Source organism: Henckelia pumila, chromosome 1, assembly GCF_033568475.1.
Source record: "Henckelia pumila isolate YLH828 chromosome 1, ASM3356847v2, whole genome shotgun sequence".
In the NCBI taxonomy this organism is placed as follows: domain Eukaryota; kingdom Viridiplantae; phylum Streptophyta; class Magnoliopsida; order Lamiales; family Gesneriaceae; genus Henckelia; species Henckelia pumila.
This window is the reverse complement of record NC_133120.1, coordinates 113,176,947-113,189,309: the sequence shown is the minus strand read 5'-3', so window position 1 is coordinate 113,189,309 and position 12,363 is coordinate 113,176,947. Positions and strand designations below refer to the sequence as shown.

Here is a 12,363-nt window from a genome sequence, read left to right as displayed (position 1 = left end):
ATTAATTGTTTTAAAATTAATCTCGTAATTTTTCTTTTATTTAACCTCATACATTTAAGTATATTTGATTCGAGCCAAATCAAAATGTTTCCTCTTTAAAATAGGAAGATTACAAGAATCGAGAAATCATCCAAATTTTTTGTTATTATATATCCATGGTGGTATCATGGATAAAACATTGTACAAATATCTTACATGCAGAAACATCGAAACTTAGACTTTTAATCTAGACTAGATTCATGCGTACCCAAAAGGCCAAAAGTGGTGAAAAAGATGTAGTTTGATAGGTGCAAGTAAGTGTGGAGGATGTACAAGGAATGGGTACAAAATGTAGTGTAGGCGTGCAGCACTTATATAATGGCAATGGATAGAGGAGACAAGAAGCAGCGAGACCAATAGTGGGGATGTCTCGAGCGTGCGGTGATTGCACTAATTAACACATTTCCCCTCCCAAATTTTGTGTGTGGAAATCCCACTCTTTTCCCATTACATATCTCTCCTCCGACTACTTTGTGTCCACTTATATATCACTTAATTACAATTTGTTTTTGTAAGTAAGTTCTTGATATGGAAAGGAATGGTTTTTTTTAGCAAAGGTTTAATTATTTTATTTTATTTTCATCTTTTTTTTAATATAATTGAGGTGCATGGAGGATTTACCTAGACCTAAAATAAATAACTAAACATCATTCGCAACCGGTGAGATTTGAATCCAAAAACTACAAAAGTTTTGAGACCTCGCTCGTACCACCAGTACAAAAGATCCTTGGTAAGTGTTATATTCTTAAAACCATTTATAATTTATATTCTCTGTAAATTTTCAATTAATTTTGATATCTTGTACCTACCTATTGTTTTCATCTCATCATGAAAATCATTCATATCATTTTAAATTATAGAAATCTTACATGTACAAATACTTATTGGAATTTGTTTATCCACCTCTATAGCATATTTTGATGAAGTAATTAACTGAGAAAGTATGAAATCAGGGTTCATATATCCAATCGTAAAAGTTTGAGTCACTTGCTCCTTTACACACTTTTTTTCTTCTTCTTTTCTCTAGGTTTTTATACCATGGAAAGTACACACGCGTCTATATATACATAATAATATAATAATATATAACTCTTATAATTCGTATTGTTTAATTTAAATGTTTCATTGAAACATAAATATATACTAATTTAATTTCTTATCATTCAGATCAAACTATAAATCTACTCAAATAGTCTGCTAGATAAAACATAATGCCTACGTAGAACATGAGTGGCCATTATCCAAGATGAAGATTATATATATATATATATGTCTTTATCATTATCTTATTAAAGAAAATAAAAATAAAAATAAAAATAAAATGACCGATAATTTGTGGAAAAAGACAAAGTTCGTCTTTACACCAAATGTTAATTTGTTCGAGTATCGTAATTATTTGTTCTAAGCAAAAGACATAATCGATGACAGAGAGATCAAATAATTTAACCTACAAATTACACTTTTATATATTTTATCTTCTGAATTTTTTTTTTTTAAAAAAATTTAAAAGATGCTTTACATATATATGCATCAAAAGATGTATTTTTATTTTGTGGGAGTGTCGAGTCGAGTGATAGAAACCTCATTATTGGGTTGTTAATTTTGGGGTTAAAAGTGAAGTTGGTGGCCATATAGAATGGTGAGTCGCGGTGTAATCATTTTAAAAGACTTTAAAAAAAATTAAAACCCAAAAGTTTTGTCTTAATCTTTTGCTTGTAATGTGATATGTCCAAGTCAATGGATATTAAAATCCCTTGAGTGTGACAATTCTTGATTAATTAATAGGTCAAAACTTTTCACTTCATCATCTCCTCAAATTCGGACATGCGCCACTCCACTCCACTACAAATCTTTGCTTATTAATTATTACCATTATTATTATTGTATATCAAATTACATATTTAGTGTGAAACCGGCAACTCGCATTTTAATATTAATTAGCGTGCTTAGAGCATAATCTCTTCACTCAATTTGACTCCATAAATCAATACAACTATTCTTTTGCAACCAAAAAAAAAAAAAAAATTTAGAGAGTTAATGACATCACTATGAAATTAGGTACCATTTGGTTTAAGTGATGAGATAAATAATATATGGATAAGTAATGTATTGTAATAAAAAAATAAATAAGAAATTATAGTTAATATAGTATTGGATTTGATTGATTGATTATAGTATATTTGATATGATTGATTAAATATTATATTAAAACGATAAATTACTATTTTATCTTTTTAAAAATAAATAAAATATAAAATAATATTATTTATAAGGGGTAATATAATAATTTAAATTCAATGATTTGATTGATGTAAGATAAATTATTAATGATTTGATTGATATAAAATTAATAATTAATATATGAATAAATAATATGTCGAGAAAAACACGAGATGAGATAAGTTATACATAGATTAACAATAATGCCTACCAAACGATGGTATTACTTAGGCAATGTTTGCTAAAGCTTCTAGGAAGCACTTTTCAGTTTTTTTTTCATAAAATTTTATGAAATTTTATGAAAGAAACACTAAAAGCGTAGCTCCAAATCACGGATTTGTTCATGTCCATATGGATAAAGCTTGCAATAAACATAAATAGTTTTCATAAAATACAATGTGTATATTCTTATGAAAAATAGGTCTTTCAGAAAATACATATCTTAATATAACCCTGGCATTTAAAAGTTGAAACATTATCCTCGCTAACATCAAATTATTTAGATCAACTAAACGAGTAGATGTCTAAGTTGGTGAAATAGATGAACTCTTAGCCAAAGGTTAGGAGTTCAATTCCTCTTACCAACACCTTCTTGGACTAGTCTGTCACACAAGCTTGTCTAGTATGATTTACCTTATTAACGTAATTTGCAGGCTATTGCGTTAGTTCGGGAATTTACCCAATGCGTACCGAAAGGTAGTGGCTGCGGATTCCCACGTCATAAAAAAAAACTAAACGAGTAGACTTTCCAATATTATTGATTAATAACTATATTTCTTTAATTCTTAACCACGGTCAAAATTACACAGTTGAACCTACCCTTTTGGAAATTCAAATGTTTATTAAGATAAAAATATATATATATACATACTTCTCAGAAACCTGAGAATTTGGAAAACAATCAGAAGTGTACAAAATGGTGCTCACAGACGAACATCAAGTCTACTATAATAAATCTTATTTGATTTTATTAAATAAATAAATAAGTATTTTTCCCTTTATTTAAAATGGTCGATAATTATATATTTTTTTGGAAGAATTGACAATCACACACACTATGATGGCTCCAACGGCATGCGAATGCCATTAAAAAGTGTCAATTATTTATCTACATTATCTTATAATATTTTGGACACTTTCAAAATTGCTGATGATTTTATGTCAAAGATATAAAATAAGGCGTGTTGCACCGTGACATAAGAATGATGTCATCGTGATTAGTATATCTTAGAATATAATGCCTGCCAACATAAAGACAACACTTTTCTTCAAGTACAGTAGTATACAATGCTAAAAGGATTAATCAAATAATATAGACTTTAGTAACGACATAATACTATAAATCACAAAAAAACTGCTAATTTGAATACATAAAAGTGCACCTGTGATCTTTTGTATATGGAAGAGAGACTAAACCCTGATTAATTTCTGTTGGAATAGCATTTCCACTGATTGGATGAGCTAAAAATCAGAATGATATAAACAAACTAAACTTGAATGAGTGACCGGTGAGCGACACAGTGGACATTCAGGCTTTTCGTTACACCATTCCATGATGCAGTTCCTGCAAAATGTCATGATAAAAAATGATCAGTGTCAACCAAGCTTAGCTCAACTAACGGATTGTGTTTCGGAGTTCATACCAGCAAAAAACATGACCACAGGGAGTGGATGTGGGGTGCTGCCGGTTACTAAGGCAAAGGGTGCATTTGGTCACCCCACTTACTTGAGACTGAAATACACACAATCATTCAATATATACTTCAGTACTTTTACATCAAACAGAACATGTCTAGATGTGTAGCAAGTCACGCTAGCTACCACTGTGAAAACCATTTCAAATGATGGCAAAAGCTCAACAACACAAAAATTTAACCAATGCAAATGTTCTGATGAAGTCAGCCAATGCACTCGATTCCAGCATACACACGCATACACACAGGTGCCAGAAAATGATAAACAGACAGTGAGAGGAACTGCAGAACTAAAATCAAGAGACATGCACCTCTGAAGTTGATGCTGATTCTGAAATCCAACTACTCTTAGCAGAATCCTCGGTGATTAAATTACCTTCCTCATTCAAGACAGGTAAACCTCTTCCTGCCAGTATCAATAAGCAGAAGTTCTAGACATAATCAGAATATGTAACCCAAATCCCAGCAAAAACTCAAAGCAGCATCAGGGATATTACTAAAACTTGTAAAAATTTAACTTAAAGCATAACCAAAATCAAAATTCCATAATGGTCCTCTGGATAGGATATTTAGATATGGATGTATAATCTAATTGTCTCCAGATGGAAGGTTGTGACACAATCATCTAAAAATATCAAGCAAGTCAACAGTTTGAGATCGATCAATTTTCTTAACAAAGGAAGAATATTCATCCACATTCTTCACAATCAAAAAGAAAAAAACCACAAAAAACAAACAAACAATTTTTTACCCAAAAACATAAAACTAGAATGATAAATGGTGTAAATCATGACATATCCAAGGTGATCAAGAACAACCTGCTGGAGTTTGATAAGCGCCAACAGAAGTTTGCTGTAATGACGTCGCAAGAGAGGATAAATTGCTTCTCCGTAATCCTTCTACAGCAATGATGCATAGCTGAACCAGGAGGAAGACTCCCAATATTTGATACCTGTCCAAAGAAATATATTATCTAAGGCTGGAAGCCAATAAATCGAGGCACAATGGAATCTGTTAAAAACTAAAAACCCAATAAAAATTTAAAATATAATCGAGGAAAGTGGACTTTAGAATGCAGACACGCGATCCATGCAATGTTGTAAATGGCGGGAGGCGGTGGCGGTCAGTGACCGCCTACCGCCTAGGCACCGCCACCGCCTAGGCGGTGCCCAGGCGGTTGAATTTTTTTTAACAATTTTTAATAGGCAATTATGTATAATCATGCAATGTAATTACAAATAGTCAATTTTTTTGTGTAATATATGTAATTAAATAATGTTTATGCCTAAAGAAGCTTCATACAATATATACAATCTAGACAAAGTGCAAATAAATATATAAATGCAAACTAACAAGATAATTAAGGTGGTAGCAGATGGCGGCAGCGGCAGAGGGCGGATGGAGGCGGTTTGAGGCAGGTGGTGACTGATGGTGGAGGACAATTGAAACCAAAAGTAAATACAAAAGAGAGTGAGAGGTGTTTTTATTATATCTAAGGTTTTTAAAATTGATTGACTTTGACTGAATTTTAAAATTATTTGACTTTGATAATTGAATGGAATTAAAATCATTGCCCGCCTCGGCCGTCTGCTTGCCCGCCTCCGCCGCCGGATGGCCTCGAACCGCCTACAGGGACCGGCTTAGACTAAGGCGGGGCAGTCGAGGGCCGCCTACCGCCTAGGCGGCCGCCTCGACCGCCATTTAGAACACTGGATCCATGATGTATATCATATGCTTAAATAAATGAGTGTGTAAATAGAGTCCTCTCTTGTACTAAGAAATAGATTTTCATGAAAAATGTCAATGCAGGTGTTGCTTCGTGCTACATATAAACTGAACCAAACTTTTTTTTCTCAAAACAGTGTTACAACTTAAAGGAACATCAATTTCCAGCTTGAGGGTCAGCCCAGATAAATACATGTAAAGCAAAAAAGAGCAATTAAATTTAACATCAAAGAAAATCAATAACCACAAACTTATTACATTGATGTATTATATCATAACAATGCTAAAACACGTCACTATGTCTCTGCACGTTTAGAATTAAGCAACTAGCAAGGTTAGAAATGAGTCAACACATAAAAGTGGTAGTATGTAACTATGTATATAATCAATATCTACGTGTCAAAATTTGAAGGCAAGGTTTCAGAAAATTTATTCAGAAGCAAAGAAACAGAACATTTGATAGGTCTCTCTACAAAGGTCTTTCCCACAGATAGTGCGTGCAAATAGATAAATGTACCTAGGCCGTTGATTAGTTGGTTTACCAATAAACATATAACGAATCCCTACAGCTCGCTTTGATAGGTGAAAATATAAACCTGTCATGGGAAAAAAACAATAAGATTAAAAATTAGTATTCTGTTAAAGAAGGACCTACTTTTCCACAATGAAAAAAGCATATCATTTTACCTTCAAAATAAAAGAACATGAGGTTCATCCGAAGTACCAGTACAAAAAGCTCACGTACCAAAGGAAATACCTGAATTGATTAGTTAAAGGACGACAATGTTATGAAGAATAATTACAGAAACAAGGAACAGAGATGAGGTGAGGGGAGCACAATGAACGGTTCATATGTTGAGCTTTTGTATTCGGAATTCGGAGAAACAACAAACTCAAGTCACATCGCAGAAACTCATTCCATATATTTACCTTAGCAAAAATTTAAAGCATGACTAATTTTTAACGAAAACTGCATACCGAGGGCCATCTCTGCACAGCAGTCAACCACATTCCAGTGATTCGAGATTTTAATCTTGATAAAGCTGAAACAAATACTCTTGAACTTAAAGATGATGAATTTTCAGCACCCAAAGATGGCTGGACTTGACTACTTGAGATATTTGCGTCATCATTGAGATCACCATGTAATTCATCGGCCATTGTTATTCCTCTAGAAGCAATCCGCACGCTACAATGCCGGAATGATTAGTAATGCAGTTGTTTATGTATTAAATAAGCAGACGAATCAAGAATGGACCATCGGGAAAAAATTGGAAGGAAACAAGAAAAAAAACCTGATACGTTCTGCTATATATGGAAATGCTGTTTGATAAAAAATAAAAAGAGAACGTCTCGCAGGGGTTGGAGGAAGTCCATATTGTCCTGCAACCTGTTAAAGCATAAATATAAAGATTGACGAGTGTGGATTATAAATTAAATAATAATCTACAAATAATAATATTTCAAACTAAAAAATCCATAGGGGGATGATGGTACATGAGCAGGACAAAACTCCAAATTCAGAAGATTTTAAAAATTATGCAAACAAAACTTTAAAGGTTAAGTTTAAGGCATTATAGCACCATATTTTATAGAGATGTGATGATAGTAACCTGGACTTAAAATTATCGACAAGATATGCGAAGCTACTCAGCACAAATAAGCAAGCATGAAGTGAAATAAATACACACCTGCGTGATATCACAATATTCTTCTCCTAGAGTCTGCTTCCCTGCTCCAGTTGTCAACAAATAATAAAGCATCTGCCCTAAAAGTTTGGTCTGTAATAGAAAAAACCAATACCACATCATAAAAAAGCAACCAAATATCAAGAACCTAAATATCAAGAACCTAAGGACAACGTCAAGTGAATTTATACCTCTACATGAATATAATCATATTTGGTAATAAGGCATTATATCCATTTATATAACTTCCAATGACACAATTAAGATGCTGCATGCTAGCTCAAGAATAGATCTGGGGATGGAAATTGTGGGGAATTATTATCACTTGACTAAATATATTACAACATGCATTTTTTCGTAATGGAAGTCTTCATCTGATTTGCATACTTCACTTAGATGTAGCATATAGAAGCAATGGCCGTTGTTTCCATCACCAAGGAGTGTAAATGGATCAGTTGGAAAGAGTTTCAAGCCAATTTTAGCTTGTCTAATAAAACGATTTAACCACGAAACCTAGTGAGAAAGAAAGTTATCCACCAAATTAAATAGCAGTCATGATCAGGTCGAGTTAGCCTCCGGTAATTTACAATTAACTGAATTAAGTGATTATTAAATTCCAAACGAAAAAAAAAAAAAAAAGAAGCTGCATAAAACCCAGCTATAATAACTTCACCTTGGGAGTCAAGCTAAAAGGAAAAGAGGCAAACCTCATTCTGATACGCGACAGCAACTCTTGTACCTGAAAGGAAACAGAAAAAAATTATGAACATAGTACAACAAGATTAATATAGAGTGGATTAGTAACAAGGAATCGGAGCTTCCATGGCGAATCATGAACATTGTTAAATACAAACAAACTTAACACAGGAGACCATGTAAGGTTCAATTTATGTATCTCAAAGAGTTAAATTAGGGCAAAACCGAAGAGATGGCGGAAGGCATCGCGGCAAGCGTCGTGGACGAAGGAAGCATACTGGTCGTCCTTCTCCGCGGCTCTCATTATTTCTGGCTGCGCCGCCAGCGGGAACCGGCGTACGCCACCGCCGCTGCTGGGCCCCCTATCTGAGTTGCTACTGCTAGCGGCATCTCCCGCAACTGCAGTTGCTTCTCTGAGCACCATTTACTCGATTAAAACGACGGCGTTGGTAATTGAAAAACAATTTAGTTTTCGTTAAACAGATATAATTTTTCAATTTCAATTACCTTTTTTTATGTAGAAAGGAGAGGTGATGATTCGAACTTGAGTCTATGTCAATAGGCAGATAGGTAAAACCAATTGGATTACAAATCCGTCTCAATTTCAATGATTTAAGGCTCTGCTTGGGTTCATGGATTTCAAATACATTTTTGTTGTTTAGAGAAGTAGCAACACAAACATCAAATCTATTTTTTTTTATGTTTATATTGTAATTCATGGTAGTTGTGATGGATTTCAAGTTCATCCAATAAAGTGGTGATTTAAAATCATTTTTACTCCATCTAAGTAATGTGTAAATAATTAAGCTATGAATTTGAGATTTTTTTATGTTTCATTATTAACACTAAAATTATAATCAAAATCCATTGATTTCAAATCATTCAATCCAAGCGCAACATAAAAGATTTGAACAAATTTTAACTAGTTTTAAATTTTTATTTTCTTAGTTTCAGAAGAAAAAAAAAATCTCAAATATCCAATAAAATCATTATTCTTGTGAGATACGGGTCGAGTCGACCTAAATTTACAATAAAAATAATATTTTTGACATCAAATATAATATTGATTCATGATTTAGGTCGTAAGAAAATTTGTCTTAAATAATTGACTTATGAAACTGTTCTAACAGGAGCGTTTAGAGATCGAACAAAACTATAAAACCATAAACAAACCATATGGTTTGGATCGGTTTCAATCAATTATAATTTGAATGTTTTTAAAATCAATCAAATCAAAAAAATTGGTTTGATTCAAGTTTTCGGTAAAACTCCCAGGATCACTCACTCGACTAGTGAGTACACTCACAAGTCACAACTATTATTTCGAAAATAGTAATATCAAATGTGAAAACAATGCTCACATAATTAATTTAATTATCTGAAATAAGGAAATATTTTCAGAAAACTATAAAGGAGAAAAAAAGAAACATATGAGTTTTAAGATAAAATAAGGAGAAGTTGGATAAAAAAGATGGAGAAGTAAAAGTAAAACTGAAAATATTATTTGGTGTCAAATCGATATACTCATATACCAAAAGTGATTGCTATGACATGCTCAAGTATTATTATATCTATAACTATTTATTAATTAAGAATGAATTAGATAAATTAATAAATAACATGGTCTTTTAGTATAACACTCTAATTTTAAAATTTCAAATTATTTGAAAAAAAAGTAAGAAATAACTAATATAATCTATTATCTTTTAACTACTTCTTATGGTTAATATTTTAACTCAAAAAACATTTGTTTTTTATTCTCATAAATTTATTAGAATTTTTTTTTGAAATTAATTTTAATAAAAAAAATTTAATTTTTTCGTCACACATAAGTCATAACGAATGTGTGCAAATACACTAGTAATAATAAATAAAAAAATTTAAGGTTGTATTTTTCAAGAGTTTACCGTAGGTTTTTTCTCAGTATTTACTTAAAATTTCCAGACATTTTATTGGCTGGAAGTTTGTTATTTTTCCAATTATTATTTTTTTTTGAAAGGATTTTTCCAATTATTATTACGTGGCTTAAAGATGAGATTTTGGTGTTGATTTTAAATAATTTATTTGCTTCACAAATATTTCATATTTGTTTTATGATACATTAATATTAAAGAAAGTAGTTTTAAATTTAAGAAAAAAAAATTAAAGAGAAAAATGATTATAAATATTTTATAACTAATATGATCCATAAATTATAAATAAATTACGTGTACTCTATAAGTATCGCACGTGCATGTCACTAGTTGCAGAAAAGGGGTCAAACAAAACGTGCCAATAATTGCCTCCTCAAAGCATACAGTCTTAACTATTATCTCCCATCTTCAACACCTGAGCTCATCTCGACATACTTCAACGGTTTCGACACGAACATATAAAGTTCCACACAGTATTATTTGCAATTGCTACGGCTCTGGCAAAACTTTATGCTAGCATCCAAATCTCACATTGAAGAAGGATAATCCACATATTATTTCATGAAAGTCATCATAATTTTTTTTGAAATATACTTGAAATGATTTTTCAAGGTATCATGAAATTTGAGAAGTAATAAATATATAGGTAGTCGATTCATATTAATTAGGTCCGATTAATCTTGGCCACCTGCACAAGAGATTTGCAGGGATGTATTCAATCCAGAGATTTAATGGCTTTTATTGATTTTTTTTTTATAATAGACTTTCGTGGAATTGACAGATTTTTATTGACTTTTTGGAAATCTCACAGAGTTTGTGAAAAGAATTCTATGGAGTTACTTTTTTGCAAGATTTTTGGAAACATTTGAAGTGATTTACTAACTTTTTTTTAAATGACGGAATTTCATGGAGTTGATAATATTTTTATATGTTTATTCGATACAATTATCCTTATATTTATATGTATATATATGTTTGTGTGTGTCAGTGTGTGTTGGTTTATGCATGTTTTTTTATAAATTTTTAAATATAGTGAAATTATAATTAAATTAATGCACAACATATATATTAATATAATTAATGTTCAATAATTACTGAATAAATACATTAAATTACTAAAAATAATTTATTATTACTTTCAATTCTATGAAAAATCTTATTAAAACTTTATGATTTTTATTCGTGTCATTTATTGGTTCGAGAGGTGCGGGATCGTTATTTTGTATCTCAGGTTCTTCTCGTATTCTTCGAGTTCCATCATCTTGCCTTTCTTATCAAATAAGAACTCCTTCTCCATGAAGGTGTCATTCCTCGAAACAAACACTTTTGTTTCAGTAGGATGATAGAAATAATATCCGATTGAATTCTTCGGATACCCCACAAAATAACATAAGGTGGATCGACTATCCAACTTATCTCCCACTGTCTACTTCACGTAAGCAGGACATCCCCAAATCCTCAAGTACGAATATTTAGGAGTTTTGCCAGTCCATAATTCATATGGAGTTTTGTTCACTGCTTTAGTGTGGACATTGTTTAACAACAATATCGCCGTTTCAAGTGCATAGCCCCAAAACGAAGGTGGGAGCTCAGTGAAGCTCATCATAGATCGAACCATGTCCAACAAAGTTCGATTGCGATGCTCCGAAATGCCATTTAGTTGAGGTGTCATAGGAGGAGTCCACTGAGAGAGAATCTCATTCTCTTTTAGATAGCCCAAAAACTCGGTACTTAAGTATTCTCCACCTCGATCCGATTGAAGTGCTTTAATACTCTTACCTAGTTTGTTTTCTACTTCAGCCTTGAATTCTTTGAACTTTTCAAATGATTCAGACTTATATTTCATCAAATATAAATACCCGTACCTAGAATAATCATCAGTAAATGTAATGAAGTAGGTGTGACCAAATTTAGTACCAATACTAAATGGACCGCAAACATCTGTATGGATCAAATCCAACAGATTTTGACTACGCTCAGGTTTTTCTTTGAAAGGAGATTTAGTCATTTTTCCTTTTAGGCAGAACTCACAAGTTGGTAGAGAGTTAATATCAGACATATCAAACATGCCCTCTCCCACTAGCTTGTTTATCCTCCTTGAGGAAATATGACCTAACCTAGCATGCCAAAGATTTGCCGGGTTTTGACTATCGTTTTTTCTTTTAATTGTTGTTGCCGGTTTATCAACATAATTAATTGGTATGTCTTTTAATTTTAAGTTATATAGATCGTTTTCAAGTTGTCCACATCCAATCAAACATTCATTCTTGTAAATATTGCAAATCCTATTCACAAAATTGCAAGAAAAACCATCTCTATCAAGCATAGAAACAGAAATAATGTTTTTAACAAAATCTGGCACAAATAAAACATCTCTCAAAAATAACT

The 12,363-nt window shown here is 31.9% G+C and overlaps 1 protein-coding gene across 3 annotated transcripts; it reads right to left on the bottom strand.

The window, feature by feature from the left end:
- Positions 1-3,478: 3,478 nt before the first annotated feature.
- On the bottom strand, positions 3,479-8,518 carry LOC140890890 (peroxisome biogenesis factor 10). Of its 3 annotated transcripts, none has more exons than XM_073299041.1 (11): positions 8,288-8,518; positions 8,074-8,105; positions 7,370-7,459; positions 6,974-7,068; positions 6,657-6,867; positions 6,366-6,435; positions 6,196-6,274; positions 4,772-4,905; positions 4,265-4,359; positions 3,903-3,991; positions 3,479-3,823 (listed from the first exon to the last, which is right to left on the bottom strand). In XM_073299041.1, the coding sequence occupies exons 1-11, from the start codon at positions 8,484-8,486 to the stop codon at positions 3,721-3,723; spliced, it is 1,197 nt and encodes a 398-aa protein (XP_073155142.1). In that variant the 5' UTR covers positions 8,487-8,518; the 3' UTR covers positions 3,479-3,720. The 3 variants fall into 3 exon arrangements, with proteins under 3 accessions (XP_073155142.1, XP_073155149.1, XP_073155155.1); XM_073299048.1 differs by having other exon boundaries at positions 8,040-8,105; positions 8,288-8,350; XM_073299054.1 differs by lacking the exon at positions 3,903-3,991.
- Between the last annotated feature and the right edge of the window lie 3,845 nt (positions 8,519-12,363).